Genomic DNA, 22,974 nt, shown 5'->3' with positions numbered 1-22,974 from the left:
CTGGATTCTATAGGGCACAGTGCTGAGAGGAGTGATAGATGGAGAAGATGTGGTCCATGGGCCAGGGGGTATGCCTGGCATTTACTCACTGCATAGTGAGCTGGAACATGTTGAAGCCATGCCCAAGAAAAAAACAGACGGCAAAGCCCTTATACTTACTTCCCTAGGCCCCCAACATTTGGCAGGGTTTGTATGACAAATTCGAGCTTTCCAATGTTTGCAACAGCTCCATGAAAAGCGAGCAGAGAAACTCACATTTTTATTTCCTCATTTATTTATGTCATGGTTAAAACCCTAGGCATGTGCGCAAGGTGCTTTAGAACAGCAAGCCTGTCTATGGCTTAGCAGCGGTCAGACTCCTGATGAACCTTCCGCAGTGTCATGGTGAGCCAAGATAGGAAACCATGCCCAAGAAAACAGTGTGCAAAGCCCCCCTGTTCACTCCCCTGAGCCTCAATCGGCCAACCTGGAAGGAAGCATGGGCACATTTAACTGAGGGTGGGATTTCAACAGCGGTTTATTTGGGAGCGGAAGCCCTGGTCCTGCCTTCCTGGCTGTTCCAGAGTCCTGCTAGGGCCTTTAGGGTAATGGTTATATTGGTGTGTGATGAAAGACTTCTCTTCGGCTGAGGTGACAATTGTCTCATGGCATCCTTGTCCCTTAACATTTCCCCAGAGAAAAACCAACAGTGAGCTGGCATTTGCTCAGGAGGTTGCATTACATACAGGTTTTCCATTAAAAAAAAAAATTAAAAAGCAATGTATGCAAGGGACAACGAAGTTAAAGGACTTAAATGTTTTGTTTGAAGAGTGGAAAATACATTGACAGCCGTTAAGTTGATGGGACATGGAACCTTGTTAGCTTTTCTAAAGTATCTCTTAACTAAACACTATTCGAGCGCTGCTGGGAGGAAAATCAGTCTGGTGGATTCCGGTTTGTAATGAGGTGCATAAACCCAATGATGAACCTTTTAACTATGATGCATGATTTCGCTAACATCTTTAGAGTTCAGTTAAGAAAAGAACAAACAATCTTCAAAAGACACCCACTTGTGGAGTGCACACGTGGCATGCCATTGGAAATGGCCACCACCCCAAAGCTGGTGACAAAGTCAGCCCCTCCAGCAGCATGAAATATTTTGCGGCATAAAAAAAATGCACGTTTTGCAGTACAAAATTGCATTTATTGCGGTGCCTCGTAATCAGGCAAAAATGATGCTAGAAATGCAATTTTGTGCTGCAAAAATATGTCATGCTGCAATATGCTGGAGGGTCTGCAAAGTGCCCAATCCACCAAGGAAAAGTGGACCGCAGATAAGCTAAGAGAAGCTGGAAGTACACCGATGCCAGATTCCCGCTGCACGAGGTCAGCTGTCCCTCAGCATGCTGCACACTGCGCGCTGTCCCTCAGTATGCTGCACACGGCCTGTGTGTCCGCTGTCCCTCAGCATGCTGCACACTGCGCGCTGTCCCTCAGCATGCTGCACACGGTGCGCTGTCCCTCAGCATCCTGCACAAGGCCTGCTGTCCCTCAGTATGCTGCACACGGCCTGTGTGTCCGCTGTCCCTCAGCATGCTGCACACGGTGTGTCCGCTGTCCCTCAGCATGCTGCACACGGTGTGTCCGCTGTCCCTCAGCATGCTGCACACGGCCCGCTGTCCCTCAGCATGCTGCACACCGCCTGCTGTCCCTCAGTATGCTGCACACGGCATGTGTGTCCGCTGTCCCTCAGCATGCTGCACACGGCATGTGTGTCCGCTGTCCCTCAGCATGCTGCACACAGTGTGTCCACTGTCCCTCAGCATGCTGCACACGACCCGCTGTCCCTCAGCATGCTGCACACGGCCTGCTGTCCCTCAGTATGCTGCACACGGCATGTGTGTCCGCTGTCCCTCAGCATGCTGCACACGGTGTGTCCGCTGTCCCTCAGCATGCTTCACCAGGCCAGCTGTCCCTCAGCATGCTCTCATTTTTTGCCTAAATAACTTGAAGGTGTTGAACGTTCTACAAACAACAACCAAACAAATACATTGAGTAAGAATATAAACTAAACCTAAAAACACGATTGATAACCTTGGAATTTCTATTTAGGTCAGCATTGCTGGGACCATCACATAGCTCCATCATTGGCGTGTCCAGACTAGTGGGGCACTGACTTGGGGCCCCATCCAGTGGGTGCACTTGCGTGTTGGCAGTCATCTCTGGTGCATTCTCCTTCCTTCACGGACTACACCTGAAAGATTAATACATGGGGACATGTGACTGCTTTTATTTTCGTTTTGTACTTACTGCTACACGTACGGAGCGAGACTACATGAAACACCTCTTTAGTGTGTGCTATTAAATGCCGCTTCGGACACCTACCTATACGCCGAAACTACTGCATTAGAGTACAGATTGGAAGAAACGGCACATGAGGAGGGACACAGCTTGTACGTTTTATTTGCCCACCCATGGCCATGCTAATCCCTATAACAATTCCCACCCAGTGCCTTCCCCACCCCGCCCAAAACACCTCCACATGGGAACTCTGAGCTCGCTTTAATGAAGCCTTACCATCAAACTTTGTACTCGAAGGGCCTGCCAGTGTTTTTTTCAAAGCAGTCTTCAGAGAGTTAATGACTTAATTGAAACAGTAAACCTTCTACTGGTGAAATAAAAATGTCTTGAACACCAGGTCGGCCTTCAGCCACTCGATTTTATAAGCACTATGGGTGTTCTTCACTTGGCAAAGCCAACAGTTTTGGCTTGTTTATAATTATTAGGCATTTGCCATACACTATTAGATGGCCAGTTAATACCACTACGTATGTGCCTGGTAATTGTCTTTTCATTGCTTATACATAAGCCCAAACTGTTGGCATTGCCAATGCTTGTTCTTTTATATGGGTCCTAGGGTAAAGAAATTTTTTTTTTTTTTACATGCACAAGTTGCAATTGCAGTTTATTTATACGCGAGCTTCGCTCCACATTTGCACAGTGAAACGCAGGTCACAAAACGAAAGCTGAACAAAATGTAACTAAGTAAGATGGACCAACTTCACTCCAACACCTCTGGCCCCAAATCCAGCACTTACCTACATTTTCACTTCAGGCCCCCTAGACTCAGCTTATAATAACGTTTTGTGGGCCATTCCCCTCTCTTAGTCCAAAATGGCTCTTTGCTGTTGAATTGCCTCGTGAATAAATTTATTTCCGAACGACATGGCACACGACTGTGAAAGTGCCGGGAGGGTCCCAATCAGGTGACGCTAGCTCCCAAATAAGGAAACCATTTTGTGCCCTCGACCTCACCTTCCAAAGCGGTAAATTATCAATCTGATATATCAAAATGATTCCATCCGAAGGATTGTGTGCATACAATGTCCAGGCTCGCTCTCTGTCTTCTTACAGCCAGGAGCCTGGCAGCCAAGTTCATAGTTTGTAGACTTGTACGTGTTCTTTTGGTTTTGTTGTGTCAACAGGTTGTGTAGTGGATGCAATTTTATTGGTGGTTGCAGTAACAAGTGAATGGGGTGAAGATGTCAAACTGGTAGTGCCCATGTTGTCAAGCTCTCCTGTAGTAATTTGTGAATTACTCAGCATATTTTATTTATTTATTTTTACATTTATAAAGCGCACTAAACCCTTGGGCATCAAGGTGCTGCCCATGCATAGCAGGAGAATATGGGGCAAAGCGCAATCAAATATCCCTCACCAATTCATCCATAGTGCGTTACCAAGGGACCCCGATTGTGGGTATCTGGACACAAAGATCTGGCATTTTGATTTTTAGTTATTTTTTCGATGCCCACATATTGTGAATATTTGTTGGAGTATATTTGGAGTATAGTTGGAGTATATTTCTGTTGAGTTCCCATTCGTTCTCCTAAACCAGCAGCCTGCCCAGGCTGTCTGCGAGAGAACTGTATATTGCTGCCACTTGTCCGGCTTGAATTACCACTTGCGTATACACGGTCATATTTGTAGTGGCAGTGAGTGCATTCAGCCCTGCTAGCTTAAATACAACATGGCTGCTGCATAGTCTACTTTTGAAGATGCTCTTGTTGAGGAGCAGTTTTGAAAACTGCATAGGGCTTGTTTGAGCACCAGTAGTTCAACACATGTATGTGGAGTATTACCTCTTGAGCTGTGCACCTGCTTTGAGTGAAAGGCAACAAGCTCACCACTACGACATTGATGCATTCATGACCACCAGCACTGGCAGATTCTCAAATGGTTTCTCTTATAACAGGTTTGCGAAAGTCCTCCCTTTTAGTGTCTTTACCACCTTTTGAGAAACTACTAGATTGTGTACCCTTGCCGAGGGCGCATGTGCAGACGTTCAAAGTGAATAATATAAATGCAGGATGCCAATATTCCCAATAGTCTCAATACTGTGTAGACTGCGATGGACTGTTTGCCTTAATAAAAGTGAATTTGCGCCAGATGGGCTTGGGCCCTTTCCTGTGTGGGGTAAGGCATTACCACTGTGCAGGGGTGGCTTGGCTTCCTTATTAGTCGCCCTTCTCTGGCCCATTAAACTCCCAGCCCAAGAACGGGAGACTCGGCCATGAGGGAAAAGTCACTGTCGTTTATTAGCAAATAAACATACCAGGAATCACACTGGACAAAGATAGTTCCATCCAGAGCTCTCAGCTTCTAAGCATGCGTTACCTGATTTTTTTCCAGTGTGACGTTACAAATCTAACATTCCGCCTAAAAACCCATTGGACAATCGTAAGGGGCACTTGTATATACTACGTTTATCAGCTATAGGGCTTAGCAGTCTAATTGGCTTGCCGTATCTAGGGTCTCCTAGGACCACCTCTATTTTCCCTGTCTACAATGTTGCAGGTTTCTCAAAACATCTTTGGCCCGTGCAACAAATTATACTGCCCTGGAATGGTGAATTTTGATTGGACAGTACCACCCCCCCCAGCCCTGGGACCTGGCCAATTCTCAGGCCGAATGTACCTCTTCAAGGTGGTGCGAGAGCACATGGAGGTACAATGTGCTCCCTAACATTGCTACTTTCCGGATCACCCAAGCCTATGAGAGTGCAGTTAGTGACAGCTCGTATGCAACACTTGTAACTTCTTCTGTCTAGTTCCTTTGGAACAGGCCTTCTCCTTCTGGGTCACATGTTGGGACCACAAAATTAAGCTCTCTTCATCCCAATTATGAGGATTTCAGTCTGAATTTCTGTTAGCAGCTCACCATCTTTGCACCTGGAATTTTCCTACTTTGACCTTGTCCTTGGCTGGGTGTCCTGTTTCTGCTCGCCTCGGGCTTGTCTTAATTTCTCGAATATCCCTATCCTTCCTTTTTTGTCTCCGAGGCCTATAGCTTCCCTAGGGCCCCTTATGGCTTCCTTATGTTAGTGACAGTCAAGAATATGCAAGCTAAGTATACGAATTCTTGGCATCTTGCGGTTTCTGCTTAGCAAAAGATAGGACTATAGACTTTTATACGTGTGTTCGTCCTCTAACCTACATGAATCATAAGCATTGCTTTGTGCTTATATCCAGCAAACTAGTGTATGTTCGTGTCGCTTCATGTATGGATGAATATGTGCTTCATGTATAAGTGTGGCTATGTCACAATGTCAGTGATGACGTCATTCACTTCTGCTCTTTTAGACAGTCTACCTGATTGATCAATGTAATTTCATATGTCCCAAGTCATTGAATTGGTATGGTCTGAAAGGCTGGCTGGGTGAATACCGCTTCTAACCCATGCGATACACTGATGACAGTGGTACAGGGCTTGGAAACAAGGTGTATCTGTCATTCCTCTGTCTTCGTGTGGAAAGTCGTGTGGGGGGCATGACGGTCAAGTTTGACCCCATGTCTACATGGGTCTAGGATTACACCGAAGAATTGCTTGGACTGGCTCAGGATTGGACTAGACCTTTGAGCATTTATTGAAAACCCAATTGATGAAGGAGGTCAGTGAGTAGTGGGTGTTTGCATGGCCTTTTGATGTGCTCGCCCTGGTTATGAGCCAATCATCCAAACCAGGATAAACTGGAATCCTTTGATGGCACCGCCAATACCTTTATGAATAGACAAGGTCTCAATGCAATACCAAAAGAAAGGACCTTGAACTGAAACGGACCTTTGCTGCAGTTCTTGAATCTTAGGTATTCAACGAAGACCTGGGAACATTGAAATATTAATATGAAAGTGTGCACCCTTCATGTTCAGGGCCGCCAGGATTACCTCTTAAAGTGTGGTCATTCTGAATTTTTGTGGGTTGACAAATTATTTTGCCAGGTGTAGGCTTAACAGTAGGTCTCATTGTTAGTGTATTTCCTAGTACCAACTAAAGTCCTAACTGAATACCTGTGTTTACCTCGTGTTTGGGTACTGGCTTGATGGCCCTCTTTCAAAGTAGTGCATCCACTTCACTGTGAAGAAGCTCTTGGTGAGGTCATTGCAGTTTTCTGTGGCGTGGTCGTAAATCATGAGATTGAGATTAGCTTGACTGGGTATCCTCTTGTTACAGTGCTTAGCAGATACTTGCGAGCCCATGCATGGGTGAATTATGTTATCTGTCCTCCTACTGTAGTGCCATGGGAAGAATGTGAGAGTATGAGCCACTGGTTTGAGGAGAATGCCCCTCTGTTACGACTGAGTTCCAATTTCTGGTTAATTTAGAGCCACTTTAGCACACCCCTCAACTATTTCCCCCCCCCCCCCCATTTATTTTTTTTGGAACATGAAACTTATTTTTGATTGCCAGACGGACTTCTTCGTTTGCCAGAAGTCCCCTACCATTTCAACAATGTTTGGCTTACAGAGAGTAGATCATAGTGGGCCACTACTAGGACGGATTTCTCATTTTGCAACTTTCCCTCTATAGATTCTATGGACCTACTTTCTTTTTGCTCTGTTTGTGAACCTGTTCTGACTTTTTGAAGGAAAGTAAAGCCTTCTGCTTCAGTTCCCTTGCCCTTTGTTCACTTGTTATGGGATCCGACTATCAGTACTGGGAAACTAGGTTTCCCTTTAGCATTTTGTTACTTTTTAACATTGCACACATAAAAATGCAGTGTAATTGGGATACCTTTGTATCACAGTAGCTTTTTACACTTGGAATATTTTTGTGGTTACTTTTATAAGCGCTGTGACAAATCCAGAGATGTCGTTACTTCTCCCTGAGGGGGAGCCCCTTCCCATGAGGCGGGCGAGGGTGATGAGGTCGCTACCCGATTGTCCCGCTGAGGATCACCCCCGGGGGGGGGGTATCTCATGGTGTTAGGGAGATTTATCATGTTAATGCTTCATTCCCCCTCCCAGTGAGACCCCCAGCACTTTTGCAGGACTTCTGGAACTTTTTCTTTAACCCTGAATGAGTGGGGCCTTTTCCCAATCATTAATTCTTATGGGGTCTGTCTTTTGGAATTCAATTTGTTGTGTTATACTGTCCTGTGGAGTCTATTTTTCCTCCATAATTCTTTTCATATCTTCAAGTAACTACAGTTAGTATCTCTCCTAAAACAGTCTGAGAGATTGGCACACACTGCCTTCAGTGGAGTGCCAACGGGATACCTAGTATCCCCCTTCTTTCTGCTTCTGTTACTTTAGTCACATGTACAACTTCCTAGTTATGGCTGGTGGCAGTGGGCATGTCCTACCAACTGTTGTGTAGTTTTTCTACCGCAGGCTATGGGCATAGCCTCGGTAGTGCACAATAGGGGCACCCGAGTACCAACTCACGCCCTCCCTTCATTTCTAGCATGGTTGTGCTTTGTCAGCACTTCTACAGTCCTGGGAGGGGGAGGCCTGTGTGTGTGTTTTGCCTTTGGCGGAAAACCTTGGATGTCACCGCCTAGGCTCCAAAATGTCTGGGCCAGCAGGAAGTGGGGCAGGAGTCTCCAACCGCCTTTCTTTTGTCTGCCAGAGTACCTGAATATGACCATCTCCCACTGTGGTTCTGGCTGTCACGATTGGACAGCCAAACGTCCCTTTCTGTAAATTGCTGCGAGAGCTTGCAGAGGAGTGCGTGCTGGAACTGGATAAAACGTGAGGCTTCTGGAGTATAAAGCAAGTAGACTACTGGAATCTGAAACAACCGAATAAGAAGACCAGAGATGCCTGCAAACCCTTTGCAACACCCTGAGGTGACCACTGCTGTCCTGGCCCCGTTTTCTAACAGAGGAACTCTGAAAAGGAGGACTTCTTCCCTTTAACTGGTGGGAACAACCAGTCCCAAGACTAACTTTGAAACAAGCCATCTCCAGAGGTCTGGTGTACATCCAGAGGTGTCCACGGTAACCCCCTCTTGTATCTGACCCAAGTGTTGCTTGTGTCCTCTAGAGGGTCTCCAATGCTGGTTTAGCCTTCTAATGTCTTCCTCCTTAGAGACTTAAGTATCCTCCAGAACTTTTGACATTTGCACCATTTCAAGACTTTTGTGCCTCTCCGAACTGCCTCCAGATAGGGTTGCAAAGTAGACTCCAAAAGACTTGCTGAGTCTGAAAACTGCCTCTCTGACTCGAAGCTCTGTTGATATAACCCTAACCAACAGTTTTCCTCCCTAAAAATCACTATCCTATATGTGTATGTTAACTAAATGCATTACTATTATTTTCTGACTGCATGCTGTAACCACATTATGGTAAGACAAAATAGATACAGTTGCAAGTCCCTTTAAACTTATTACCAAAGTATTTCTATGTGTTCTAAGTACAACGTCTAAAGTATTTAAAGTGATTCTGGTGTATATATAATAAACTTCGTTTTTATATAACTACATGTGTAGTGTTTCTTTGGTGTGCCTTTCTAAGTAGATTCAGTACACTTAGCTACAGCTCACATCTTCCTCTTAAAATGAGCCCGAATGCTCTGCCACTCTACCAAGGTTCTCAGCAGTAGTACAGACTGATTCGAAGAGTTGGGGATCTACAAACCACTGGGATAGTTACCTAAAGTCTTACCTCCAGGTGGGACTCTAGAAAACTCCCCTAACACATGGGAAGAGACCTCCCCTCTGGGGACAAGGGAGTATATCTCGGGAGAATGCGGTATTACATCACTCAGCCAACACCCTACCCCCAAAACCATACACAATACACCTTAACACTCTGCCCAGTACTCCCATGTACCTTTTTTTAAGTCTGTGACTAAGAAATACTGAGACAAGGGAGTGAACGAGACAAGTACTGGGACAGAGAGTAGGTGCAGAGCCATGAAAAATGCTCCATGTAACCTGGGTGAGTATTCTAGTCATGGATGGCAGTTTGCGATAAAAAGCAACAAAGAACTTGCAATATTGCTCAGCCAACCCAGAAGGAACCGAGGACAAGGAAGCTGCTCGGCGTGGAAAATTCAAGTAGTTGCAGTCAGGGATGCCGAAAAGAAGCAGATAGCATCCCCAGTGGGTCCAATGCTAGAGCACCGTTGGTGAAGAAGTAACCAGACATCGCAGGAGAGGTGGACCACATGTCTGTTAGGGGTAGACATACTGTGGAGAGACAGAACCTGCAGAGACGATGCAGTGCAGGAGAAGCCTGCGGAAGCCACGTGAGATCCAAGCACAGCAAAGGCAGCCCCCGAGACAGACCGAAGCGTGCCAGAGAAGTCCCAGAAAGAACACGAGTAAACAGGCTGGCCGGTGGAGGTATTAGAGGGTCTTGGTTACTGCATTATCACGCAGGAACAAATCCAGAACTCAGGAGATCGGATGTAACCCCTGAGCTAAAGAGAAGTATGGAGAGCAAAAGGAGGAGTGGTTCCCCAATAGGGGCATCTATCAGATCCCCAACCCTAAGGACACGTATCAAGAAAAGGACACAAGTCATCTTCCTCGTGGCAGTACTTGGCAGGATAGCGAACCAAGTGGGTCACTATGGGGAAGCCTGGGTCAAGGACCCTACCAGTGCATGAATTATATTGCTGAGAAACCCCAAAAGTGAGAGAAAGGCCAGCAGAACAGAGTCACTGTTAAGACGGATTTCTGAACTCTGTCCTGGTGGCGCAGAAGTTCAGAAGGCCAACCTAATTACTTGGAACAGGGTAACCTCTGGACGAGCCAGACCAATCAAGGTAGCGATCGCGGCGGTCAAGACTAGGTCTCAAGAGGGGTGAGGGTGACTGAAAGCCCGCAATGAGCACACAAAGCAAGATCACTTACAAACTACTCCAAACAGTTGTTATATCAAAAATATATACACATTTATTTTAAGGCCTTTAAAACAATGACCGTAGCGAGAAAATCACAGTATCACAATATTAAACCAACACATACCATATCAACACAATATATATACAAATACGACAGTCGCAAGTGTTATATGCACGAAATGTGTAGTCCACCTGCAAGGGAAGGAAAACAGGCAGTGCGATACAATGCTTTAGACTCAGTTCGCCTTCAGAGGCACCTAACTAGATGGAAGTCCGAGCCCTGCGAAGAGTGGAGCCTTGTGCTCAAAAGTACCTGCACACGCTGGTGCCAACGGGCAAAAGGAGAGTCTCTTCTAAGGAAATCAGGCAGTTCAGTTCAGTGCACAAATGAAGGAGAACAAGTTCCGCGACTCAAGCGCAGCCTCCACAGTGGGCAGAAGCAGAGCGCGAGTACGGAAAAAGGGTGCTGTTTTACACAGCGGGGAAAAGCAATGGGCTCCTGCAGGAGGGCGACCAGATCTTAGCTAAACTACTCACCGGTCCCCGATGCAAGCAGACCCAGGCTTCTCCGCGTCAGTTTCAGCAGCTAGCAGGTTCAGAAGAGCAGGGAACGCCTCGTCGTCGTGTGGAGTAAAAAGACGTCCCAATCGAAGAAACCTGCACAGTTTTGTCACCACAGCAGGGCAACGGAGCGGCCGTGTGTATTTGAGCCAAATGAACACTACTCACTTCCGACCTGGGAACGCCAAGTGTACGAAGCGTGTGAGAGTGACAAGGACTCAAAATACTACACAACCTGGCGGCGGTTACAGAGCAAGACTCCCGTGTAAGCTGGTCAGTCAGCTGGATGGCCCAGAGACGCTTCCGAAGGCTTACTGGCAGGAGATGATGAAGATGCCGAGAATAGCTGTTCCCGCTATTCCAAAGGGTCGAAGTACCAGTACAGGCCTTCTGGTTCGATCAAAGGTGAAAAGGGTTTCACAAGGCGACAGCAGTGCAGAGCAGAAGTCCTTCAGCGGGTCACCAGCGATTCCTCGGTCCAGCCTCTTGTTTGCAGGATACTTGGCTCCTGTATTCCTTCGTTCGTGAGAACTCAGGAGATCGACATGGTAGTGGTGTTTCCAGCCCCCTCTTATCCACGGTTCCCTTCGCGCCAAAACGGAGGGGACCCAATGGGAGATCCGCTCATCAACACTCACACCATTCGTGGACCAATCACGGACCACGGTGGTCCCAGGCATTCACACCACCCTAGACTCTCTGGCACCCAGGATGTGTATTGGGACCAGACATCCCAGCTCACACCCTGGAGGCACACAAAAGACATGTAGAAGCCCGCGAAAGCATCCGTGTTTCGCGGGAAAGTACATGCCCAAATAAGGAAGGCCCCGGGTCGGCTCGACCTGGGGAAGGTGAAGGGAGCAAGACGGTCAGCGGACAGGACAAAGGAGCCTCGTGGTCTGGCCATTTTGGGAGCCAGGCCACCATTTTGGGTTAGGTGCAGAAAACGCGCTTAGAACGCCAAAAGGAGCTCAAAATACAAAGAAACGATCGCTGCCACCATTCCCGTCCCTGAATCACTTGCACCGATCAAATACAATCCTAAACGAGTATCTAGGGCCTGTAGAAGGCTAGAGACCCAAGAGAGCTGTAACTTAGCTTACAGTGCCCTCTTGTGTCATGTTGCACTAAAGCCGCAACATGATAAAAGAAACTACGGGAAACAGCGTTCCCCGGTACTGACTGTCTTAAGGGCATGTCAGTTTCCCCGTAAGAAAGGAGCGAAAGCCCAGAGGAGTGCGGCAGAAGGCTGCACTTCTCTGGCAAAGTCAAGAACAAAGTGAAAAACAACAGCAAAAAGTTTAGGGGTTGCCACATGGAAGGAAAATTACCTACAATTACGAAATCTTTCCTAACAGTCACTCCCCCTGGTTGTATGGAACGCCGAAGCCAAGCTAACAGGAGAAGGGAGTCATTCTCCTGGTAACCAAAGTTGTAAAGACTCTGATACAGAGTGTTAAGAGATAGGCAGTGTTTCTGCCAAGGAGAAGTACCTCAACTTTACCTTTTTTGCGTTGGAGAACAGTGCTGACCCGGGGAAGGGAGCCATGCCCTGGAAGGAGGCGATAAAAACGGGACGTGTACTTTTATCTCCAGTCCAGAAGAAAAGAGTCATTCTTCTGGATCAAGGTGGTCTACTTTATCTCTAGTTTAGTTTCAAGTGTAAGGGATAGAAGTAGGATTTTTGACACAGGCCGGTGGACTATCAATTTTCACAGACATTCTGACAGAACCCTTAGCTTCATGACCGCCCACTGGCCAAGTCCAGACCTTTTTTTGAATACCAAACTAATGTAAAACAAGTTAACGATTGTGACGCATACCAAGCTGATTTAAACCAAAGTAGAAGATCCAACCTGAAGGCTGTGTGAGAAACCAGAGGGTGTCTCACCATCCAGTCCCCGGGGATCTGTCATCCAGGTGGCCAGGGCACGACCATCGCTATTGGATCCAGACTCTGGGGGTGAACCAGTGTGGGAAGATCCCCTGGGAAAGGGGGCCTCGGGAAGTGGGAACGGGACACACGATGGCGAGGTGCAGCATCCTCTTTCCTTTACCCCCTCCTACCCAGTGGGATATTTGGAAGCTGTAACTCTCCCACCCCCCCTTACTTCCCTATACAAACACTTCTGCACGGACTGTGTGCCCTGGGAAAAGACAGACTCACACCATAGAATTTCACTTGACTTGTCCCAGTACTATGGTCAGGCAGAGTCAGGCACTTGTCGCTATTGACCCTCACTTGATTCCCATTGCACTCCCCCAGACGGATAAAAAAGGTGGAGCACGAGAGCACACTTTGAGCAAGGCAAAGCACATGATGGACCAGTTTTTCCCAGGCCCCCGTGAAATCGATGGAAACGGCAGACCGAGAGAGGACAGCAAGAAGGGAGATACCCTTGACCTGTCTACCAAGTGATCGTTCAACTCCAGGAAATTGCAAAGTACACGTGCAAGGCCAAGAAGGGGAAAAAAAGAATCCTGCATTGTGTGGCCGAGATATTCAGGGCCCTCCTGTTTGCCTGGCCAAGATGGGGAGGAGCAGCAGTCACTGAGATAACGTCTTTGGCTCTAAGAACAAAGCGAGAGAAATTAACACAGCCAGTGAGTTGAAGGAACTCTACAAGGCCAGTCTGTGTTGAAGCGAAAGTTGCAAGCTGCAACATTGTACTTAAAACTAAACATTGAGTCTTGTGATGAAGACGGGAGGAGAGGCCAAACATCTGATAAACTGTTTTCCAACACTGTAGAGATACAGAGTGGTCCGGCACCGCGCACGTGCCCAATAGAAGGTCTCTGAGCTGATGCGTAGTGTAACAAAGTAACAGTAACGAGAGTGAAACAGAGTAATTAAAGTGCATCGAGGTGGTCAGGCAAAGGTTTTGAGTAAACCCATTTGCCCATTCGAAAGTCCTTTATGTAAAGTGGAGAACGAAGAATAACTGAACAATTTATGAGAAACAAGATCCAAGCCCGACTGAGGGAGATCCTTCTACAAACCCTGAGCAGCAAGATCTGAGCCCGACTGAGGGAGATCTTTTTTGCGTCATCACAAAGAAGCGGGTCAGAAACCGGATGAGGGAGGCCCGAGGTGAAACAATTAAATGAGAAAGTGAACTTTAAAAACAATTTTTGCGATCCATGGCATTCTACGAATGAGAGACTTCCAAAGGGGAAAGACTGTCATAGAAGGCCCTGACATTTGTTGCTGAAGAAGAACAAGTGTGTGCTATGCTCGAGTGTGCCGCATTGCCCCGTGCTGAAAACGTGGGGAAGGGAAGTGGATTATCCAACTGCCCTGACATATTTCTTAAATGCTCTTTCTTTGCATACAACATTCTTCCCACACCATTTAAATTTAGAGGTAAGGATTGGCAATGGGTTTATTAGTATAGGCCCTTTTATTTTGACAAGATCCCACTAGGACTGTATTACTTTTTTTTTTTATGGTCGTAGCTTGCTCCCATCTTTAGATTTAGGGTTAGATAGGCGTTCATCAAACCCACTGAAGTACAATAAACACCCTTGAAATGTGATCACTTGCGTCAGTCTTTCCTGTTTGATACCATGCCTTCCTTACAGCTGTGACTGTTGTATATCAGCTTGCATTGAAAGGCAATCACCCGTAGGGACAATACCTTGAGAAGAGAACACAAACCACTATTGCCAAAGCAGAATCATACTAAGGCAATAGATAAACTACCGGTGTTGCCTAAAACAAAAGAGGATAATGGAGCATAGCAATGGGTGTGAAGAATATTGCCCAGTTGTACAGAATGTCAAACCCACATTGCCAAAGCCAAAGAAGGTTGAAGGAGAGAACAAGTTATTATCAGCACTTGGTTAATAATTGCATGTGGCAAACACATAGGTGTAATAAAACGCATCAGTTTGATTCTTGTTTCCCTTCAAGAAATCCTTAAAGCAAATTGTGTGAAGCAGAAGACATTGTTAAAGCCTTTGAAGTTGATGATTGCCACAGAATAACTTGGAGTTAGTAATCTGGCCTTCCAGGGGAGTATATCAAAGGACTTTGTACCAATTGGTTCTGTTCGGGCAGGAGAATATACCCAAACAGAGAGATGCAGTAGTCTGTCTTGGCTTGCAGGAGAGTACACCAGGTCCAAGAACTTTTCTAACAATTGGTTCTGTTAAGAGGGTGCACCGGAACAGAGTTTCTGTAGTAGTAGGCCTGGTGGGAGAGTGAACCAGGTGGAAGTTGTTGAAGTACGGTGGGGGGGTAAAGCTGATGAAGCAGCAATACAAAGCAGTGTGGGAGCCCCTCTACTGAGAACGAACATGAGTCAAATACCCTGTTCTATGGAATTTCTTCCAGTCAGGAAAGTCTACAACCACGTTTTACTCACTGCACCCTTCACAGAGGAGAAATATCCATTTGCATATCAGCCATTGTCCCACCCAGAAGTGCAGTCCAGCACCGAAATGCTAGGCAATTCTCCTCTTAACAAGAGTACCATCAGCAACCCCAGACACACCCACGTTTAGGCATTGTAAGGCACAGTGAGCAAGGTGTCCACATATGGATTACCATTGGTTACTTATGGTGACATCTCAAGTTTTACAAAATTCAAAAGGAGTGTGGGAGCCCCTCTACTGAGAATGAACATGGGTCAAATACCCTGTTCTGTGGAATTGCTTCCACTCAGGAGGGTCTACAACTCCGTTTTAACTCAATGCAAGACTGTTGAGGGTGCAGTGAGTTAAAACGTGGTCCTGACTCTAACCCAGTCACCAACTCATCCTCATGTACCTTGTGACTCAACAGTCTAGAGAGACCTTTCCTGTACCTCCTTCCTGGTCCTTAACAATTTCTCACCACATGCCCATATCTACACCCTTCCTCCTCACATGTCTCAGCATTGAGTAGTCTCCTCCTTCATCACTATACTTTTCTCTTCAAATATGGTCATCTCCCCCCTTCAAATATTCAACCCACTGCCTCTTGGATACTTTCCTCCCTTGGGGGTCTTCTCTGACCCCTTCCTGACTTCACCTTCTCATCACTCCTTCTAGTGTTCCTCCTATCCAACTCCGGGTATGCTTTCATCTCATCTACACTCATTCTTCAACATCACCTCTCTGGCCTCCACTCTCCAACCTTCTTCCTCCTTTGTCCTGCTCTAGTATAGCCTTCTTCAGCTCCTGCCTCCAGCACCCTCCAAAACTGCTCCTCCACTATCCCCCAAATGTGCACAATGCAATTTGTCAACTCTGCACTCCAGATCACCCTTTCACTAGTCTTTGGAACTAGGTCTTACATAAACCCTAGGTTGAATGACTCCTTCCTGGTTGGAGGGAGCACAAGACATGCCTGAGCGTGCTTAGTCACTGGGTTTCCTTGTAGTTGTGACTCTTAAGAGCGAGACTTCAAATAGGCCAGTCACTATCTTCAATCCCATCCAGAAAGGTTTTCCTGGTGGTTAAGGGCGATTACATTGAATCCATTTGGTCGCAGGAGAATTGGTTGCACTTTAGAACAGGTTGATTTTGCTGCATATATATGTGGGGAGGAGATTCCGGCAGCCCCCCCCCCCCCACTAATTCCCCTACAATAACTAAACCCAACCCCCACATATATATGTGGCAGAATTCATCAAAGAATCTGCTACGAATTCTCCTGCAACCAAATAGGCTGCGCAGGAATCGGTCGATCCCTTCCTGGTGAGTGAGCTGCAGCTGCTGCTCCCTCTTCTCCGCCTACTGCTGGAGTGCTCCTCGCTTCTGGAGTTATTTTCAGCACTCTTGTAGCCAGAACGCCAGTCTGTGTGCTGGAGACTGTTTCTCTTGCATGTGGTTGTTATGGGTTTTTTCCCATTCGTTTTAATTAAGTGAATGGCTGCAGGGGATCCTCTCTCCCCATCATGCTTGCAGGTGTGAAAGACATGAGCAACCCCCCTCCTTCCAGCTCTATCCTCAGTGTGTGGAAGTAGTAGCTCTCTCTGGATGTCTGGTTACTGCATGCATGACGCCTGGGCCTCCTTCTGCCACTCTTTGTAATACATACATGGGAGAAGGGAGCCCCAAGGAGAGTTCTCTTGTCGGGGTAGAAAGCACTTTTGCAGGGAACTCCAGTATTTCCCCCATAGTCTTCCTACCCCTAAATTGGTAACAGTATATCCTGGATTGTGCTGGGTTTTCCTTCAGCAAAAGAGGGATTTAATTCCTATATTCTAGATTTGTTGTCAGTCAGGTAACCTGAGCTAGCAAAATGCACTTCAGCATCCCTCCTGGCTTTGAGGACCGGGGTTTCTCCATAGCATTCTCCGCCATCAAACCCATAGTTTGCTGTTTTGGCTACCGTCCAGGTTTTCCCTCTGGCCAAGAGGTATTCTGGAATTTGAATGTCTGGCTTTCCCAAATGGGCTGCATGACTTGGCATGGGGATCTGGTTTTCAGTAGTGCAGCTGGCCTCAATTAAGGTGCAATTTCGGGCTCCATGTGACAATGACCACTATAACAGTCTCTTGCTTTTCTGTGTTGTAAAATTGTAAGTATGCAATCCTTGGCTGAAGTGCCTTATTTGGCATCAAGCTTGAAGACTCTGGAGATTTTTTTAAAAATACAACACTCCTGCCACATGCATTATTTATACATAATGCTATGTAATTGTCAGAAAGATTAACAGTGAGCAACCATAAACTTACCAAACGTTCTACCATGCCAAGGAGGATGTTCAAAGTGTCGAGTCTATGGCTTATATCCTCCCAGTACGAGGTCAGTGTCACAACGGGCTTTGTGTGGGACCAAGGAAGGTAATAGTAGAAGTTGCCTGCAGAAGAAAGCAGATCATCCAATCAGAACGAGGCCTGAGGCTTCAGAGCATCGATGCGTTACTGGACATGTCATGCAACCGTGTTATGCAGCCTGACCATTTTTCAATGGGACGCTTATTAACTCCATTTTAGTTTCATCAGGAAAGAAACACAAAGCCAGGAAATGTGCACTCCTAACGCGCTAATGCTTTCGTTTCCTGCATTCCTACTGATGAAAAGCATACAATGGAGCCGGCCAAACAGTCCACGTCGTAAAAAATCCTTAACTGTTCATAAGGAACATGGCACTACTATAAACAAACAAAAGTAAGACAACAGTACAGACAGAGACACAAAAATTTCATAGTTCGTACTGTAGGTGATCGGGATACAAAAACCTTTCATAGTGCATCCGCCATCATATGTTTGAACAGTTAGTTTCTACTCCAGCAGCACCTTAAGAGAGGAGGCACTCGTTAGGGGCTAGACTTGCAGGCAGAGACCCTGGCATTACAGCACACCAAGGCGAATACTTGCAGCACGTGTAAAAGAATGCGACAACACACAAATGATGCGGCACAAATGAGGCATGCAGCAGCTGCCAGATTATCCTCTAGTTATGAAGCGTCTTGGCACGGCTAGAGAGGGCTGCCCTCTCAGCCTTTGTCCATTAGACACCTAGACAAAAGTCGCCTGTGATGAGCAGGGCCATCCCACCAGAGGACGACTCATTGGCGCCTACACCAGGAATCCACTGCATCCATAGCTGGGGTGGGGGAGCTTCCACCCACCACAAACACCATTGCAGCCAAAGCATCATTTCCATCTCACTCCCATATCCTCCACCACAGTCAACCCACCATTTCACAACAGAGTGTGCGGCACTTAAGAAAAGGCTAAAATGGCAAATCGAGCCAAAGTATATGTTCCATTAAAATAGGTGTTCGAGGCTTTGCCTTTATACTTTCTAGCAGCGCTAAAAATATGTTTTGTTGCCGAAAACAGCAAGTAGGTAGCATGTGGTAGATATAGCAATTACCAAATAATGGGGAAAATGAAAAAATGAATATCACAATTCCAGGTGCAATGGCCATAGTGATTTCCAAATGTGTTTCAATAAACCTCCTCTCTAAACTCCGGTAGTAGACCATTTCTCAATTTAACTTGAATGCCGTTAACATTTTTTTCCTCAATAACAAAAATGGCACAAGTTCCCCATTAGGAAAACTCAGCTCAGATGTTTACCTGATGCTTCCCAACTCCATAACACCTTACATGTTAAGCACATTATTTTAAATTCTTTTAAACGTTGTGTCCCAAATCTTTTCCACAAAATATAACTAGCCATTTTACTGAAAAGAAATTGGCATAACATTTTAATGGTTTTCATCTCAAAAGAAAATTAAAAATATGAACAAAACAAGACATAACTTCATGCTTTTTCACCCCACCCTCTAATTTCTCAACTACTTGGGTCGATCACCTGTACCACCTTTGCTTCCCTCCAAAGTACTCTACCCAGACCCCCATCTCACTCCAACTCAATTCTGTCACCTCCTAAACCCTCCACCGCCTCCACTCTTTCTGCAAATTATGTTGCTCTCTACTTTGCTTCAGAAATGTCTAATATGCGCAGTACCCTCACTACGTACCTTCTACCCGTCCTACAGCTCACTTTTCTCCACCACTCCCACACCCTGCTCTCCGCTACTAGGTCTTCCTTTGCACCCACCAACCCTATAGAGAATACATCTATAAGACCACAGAAGAATAAATGCCTTACTATTTTGTAAAAATACTGCAGTGCTCCTAATAAGAAGAGAGAATCCTGCAATAAACACTTATGGGTAAGTGTATGCGTTTTATATAGAAAACAATAGGTTCTAATACACTTGGTGTGTATTCTCCATAGATGGAAAAGGTTTTTAGAAATTCAACTGCTGTTCATACGTAGCCTTCGAATGCGAACCGGCAAACAGATTCCGAGAGGTAATATAAAGCCTGCTCGCAGGATTTTTTTTAATAGTTAGGGCCTCTTTTTTGCAGCTTTGGAGAATTAACGTGTTCGGGAGAGAAAAAGGAGTGACCCCTATTAGGTCAGAATTCATATAAAAGTGTGGTGAATAAGAACCTTGTAATAGAGACTAGTGACTACAAATATATTTAAAAGCTTCTGAAGAATGTTTACCACTAATGAGGTATCAGAACAGAAACATGTTGAGCAGAACGAGAGACTCTAGATATTTATTCTGAGTCTACTGCCCATTATAGGAGATTTGATCTGCGATTAGAAGCAGACTTATGAAATACAGGCTATAATATAGTCACAGCAGTACTTTCAAGTTCTTAATTTTTGTACCATGTAGGTTTTTATTTATCCTTTTATGCGATTATCTGATGTTAATAAATCAATTCGTTTTTTAAAATAATATCAGGGTGTTTACATTTGTGCACATCCTCCTCTCCATTTCACACTTTGGGACCAGGTGTATTCCTTCCGAAGCTGCCAATGAACGACAATAAGCCTGACTTTCTCCTTTTTTTTACTTAATACCTGTTCCCAGGCATGCAGTGGCTGGGAATATCTGCAGCCGACGCAGGCACTGCCCACCACGGGGCATTGGCAACATGCTGCCTCTCTAACTGGGCATGTGGGAACTGGCAATACCTGTACCCAGACATGCAGACGCTGGGAATATCTGCAGCTTGGTGTCCGCCAAGATTCCTCTTTTTTTGCATCTTTTACCCCATTCATTTCATATCTGTGATTCGGATCAGAACTGCATTTTGAGGCTAGTGCAGTATTTTTAGCCTAACTTGTCTACCTGGCAGCCCATAAGGCTACCAGTGCAGGCATAACTTTCTCCTGCCTTCCTTTTTATAAAACAGTACACCCCCACCTTAAGGGGAGTGTTGTAGGGAACCATTGTGCTTCCTTTTCTTTTTTTGTAACTTACTTTTGGTTACTTTGTATAATTAATCTTTTATTACGCACCCAATACCGGAGAATAGTCACTAAGCACGGGACTGGGATTTGGACCTGTGCTGCTTTGCAGGGTTACTGGCTTTATGCCTTTTAAAAAGGGGCAACATTCATTTTACCCCAATGCCTTTTTTGGGGACCATAAACTCAAAATGGCTACTCATCACGGATTAAGCCCTAGTCTACGATGCATAGCCTTTGTTGCCCCATAGTCCAACCTTCTCAAATAGGAAACGACCATCCAGGGTCATGCACTTGTGTGCTATCTTGCACAAAGGTCAACGGAAGGTCACGTGCGTTTGAACTGGCTGGTACTGGGTGGAGAAGATGTCTGGCTTCAATACATAGTCCTGCCAGACGTAGTTTACTGTTGCTGGGGGAACTGGCTGTCCAGAATTGTACAGCCACTGAAGTATGAATGGTGCAGGTCTTTTTGTTGGTGGGCTGTGCGCACCAAGCCAGAATTTTTAGAAGAGTATATGGGTCCATTGGCACGGTCAACCCTTGGAGCCAAGCATCCATTGCTGAATGCAAAACGAGGGATGCTGGAGGTTGCAACCAGCATTGCCCAAGCCAGCCATAGCAAAGCTATGTGTTCTCATGGACAAATCAGGAAAAGGGGCCTCTATACCTTAGAATGGTGAGCACTACCGGTTTGGAGTGCTGCACTTCTGCCCTTGCATCTCAGAGCACAGGCAGGTCTCTGGGCCTGCAATTTACATGCATTTTCTGAGGACTAGACTGCCTCGGTGTTTGGAGACAGTTTAGCCTTTGGGGTGGAAACTTTGCATCTTTTCTGCATGCTGGGGACCTCACCATGTTGCTGCAGTTACTTTTCACCACAGAGACAGGTCCAACCATCCTGCTGCCAGTGCCTGCTTTCCCATTTCGAGGTCTCTGCAACTGTACCCAGCACTGCCTACTTTTGTGTGCGGGGAGGGAAGGTTCTACTGCATTGCGCCAAGCGAAATTGAGCAGTCTTCACCATATGCAGGGGAGCCGTCTGATGTCTGACCGGAGTGTCTAAAGAAGCCTAGCACCTGTGACCAGTAAGACTCCCTATCCTCACCGGAAGTGCCAGAGCCTGGGCTGGTTGTCCAACTTTTACAGTAAAAACTACATTTGCCATTTACAAATGTTTGCCCCAAACTCTTAAGGCTTAGGCTTTCAAGTAACGTTTGAGTATATTGTTCACCTATGGCCAAGCTAGCAATAGTACTGTTTGAACCGCCCTTAATATGTATAATCAGTGTTACCTACCAGTGACACAATCTTGTTGCAGCGTAGGGCTTGGACTTCCTGCGTTTAGTTAAGAGCTGATGGTGCTTTATAACCACATAAGGCTTTTGATGTATGTACAACATAACTTTCCCCACTTTAGGAAATGTTACAGTATAGGTATCGAAAATGAAAAAATAAATTGTTGATACTAAAGTGATGTGTAAACCATTTTAGGTTATCAAACTGTGGCATTTGTATGTGTAGGTATTGCCTTGCTTAGCTTGTAGTGTCTTTACCTTCATGCAAGTGTGGTGGGTCATAAATAGCAATTTTTATATACAGCTGTGTTGACATTCCGATGCTTGTCCATTTCTTGAGTGTAGTGGGCACCAAATTCCTCATCTCTGAAGTCTAAGACTTACTGATCAGCCTTGTTAACAAGTAAGAGTTTGACTAGACCTTTCCATTAAAACCCCTTGCAGGTCCAGTAGATAGGCTTCCCAGCGCCGTAACCCAGAAGTGGTTCTGAAAAACCTACCAGTGGCAATGTGATAATTAGTGATATCGATTATTGGAATTGTAGTGACCGCCCAAACCCGCAAAAGAGAAGAACGCATAATTGTCATGTTCATTACTTAACATGTATGAACTGCTCATACCTATCGGTTAGCGAATGCACATCCGTCAACGTACATGCAAGAAGTAACCATGCATATTGCTGGCCCTATGCACTACTGGGCATACGGATCAGACCATTCGTGCATCTGGACAGGCAGCAGCTGGCCAGACCCATAATGGGGCATGTGCGCAATGGAAACATCTGCAGCTGGGTATTATGGTAAAGGTCCATAAATCAGGCGAGAACCAACGATATGGTCTACTGGGCATGTGTGAACCAAACCACTTTGGTCACACCTGCCACTAGGCATAGAGGCGTCACGTTTATTACTGGGCATCTTACAACTGACCAGGTTGGCTTCCGATCATGTAGGAACTGGGAATACTAGTTTCTAGGAATCTGAAAACTATGAATGCATGTTCCTGTGTATGTGATGACTTGCTAAACCCTTCACGTGACGTGCAGCTTGCCTAACGATCCGCCAGATGCCTACATTTGCATCATGCCTTGTGTCAAGTAAACCAGAATGGGAAGCCATTATTGTATGTTCAAGGTTATGTTGTGGCATGTTATCGGAGGCGTACTGTTGTTGACAGACATCAGGAGAGTATGTGAGATTCTCAGCTCCCATGTAATGGTAAACAGAACTTTCCACGGTTTTGGTCTGACATTCTGACATTGTTCAAGAACCGTGGCACTTGTGACCGT

The 22,974-nt window shown here is 45.9% G+C and overlaps 1 protein-coding gene across 1 annotated transcript in view; it reads right to left on the bottom strand.

Annotated features, from left to right (window-relative positions):
- Positions 1 to 22,974, bottom strand: part of MYOF (myoferlin) — a 1,388,224-nt gene that overhangs the window by 726,747 nt on the left and 638,503 nt on the right. Inside the window, exon 20 of the mRNA XM_069611360.1 lies at positions 17,336 to 17,460. Within this exon, the coding sequence (XP_069467461.1) occupies positions 17,336 to 17,460 (125 nt within the window). The remainder of the gene's footprint in view (positions 1 to 17,335; positions 17,461 to 22,974) is intronic.

The sequence above is a fragment of the Ambystoma mexicanum genome, chromosome 8 (assembly GCF_040938575.1).
Source record: "Ambystoma mexicanum isolate Mex_15411 chromosome 8, UKY_AmexF1_1, whole genome shotgun sequence".
NCBI lineage: Eukaryota > Metazoa > Chordata > Amphibia > Caudata > Ambystomatidae > Ambystoma > Ambystoma mexicanum.
Note: the sequence above shows the minus strand (reverse complement) of the source record. Positions and strands in the feature narration are given on the sequence as shown.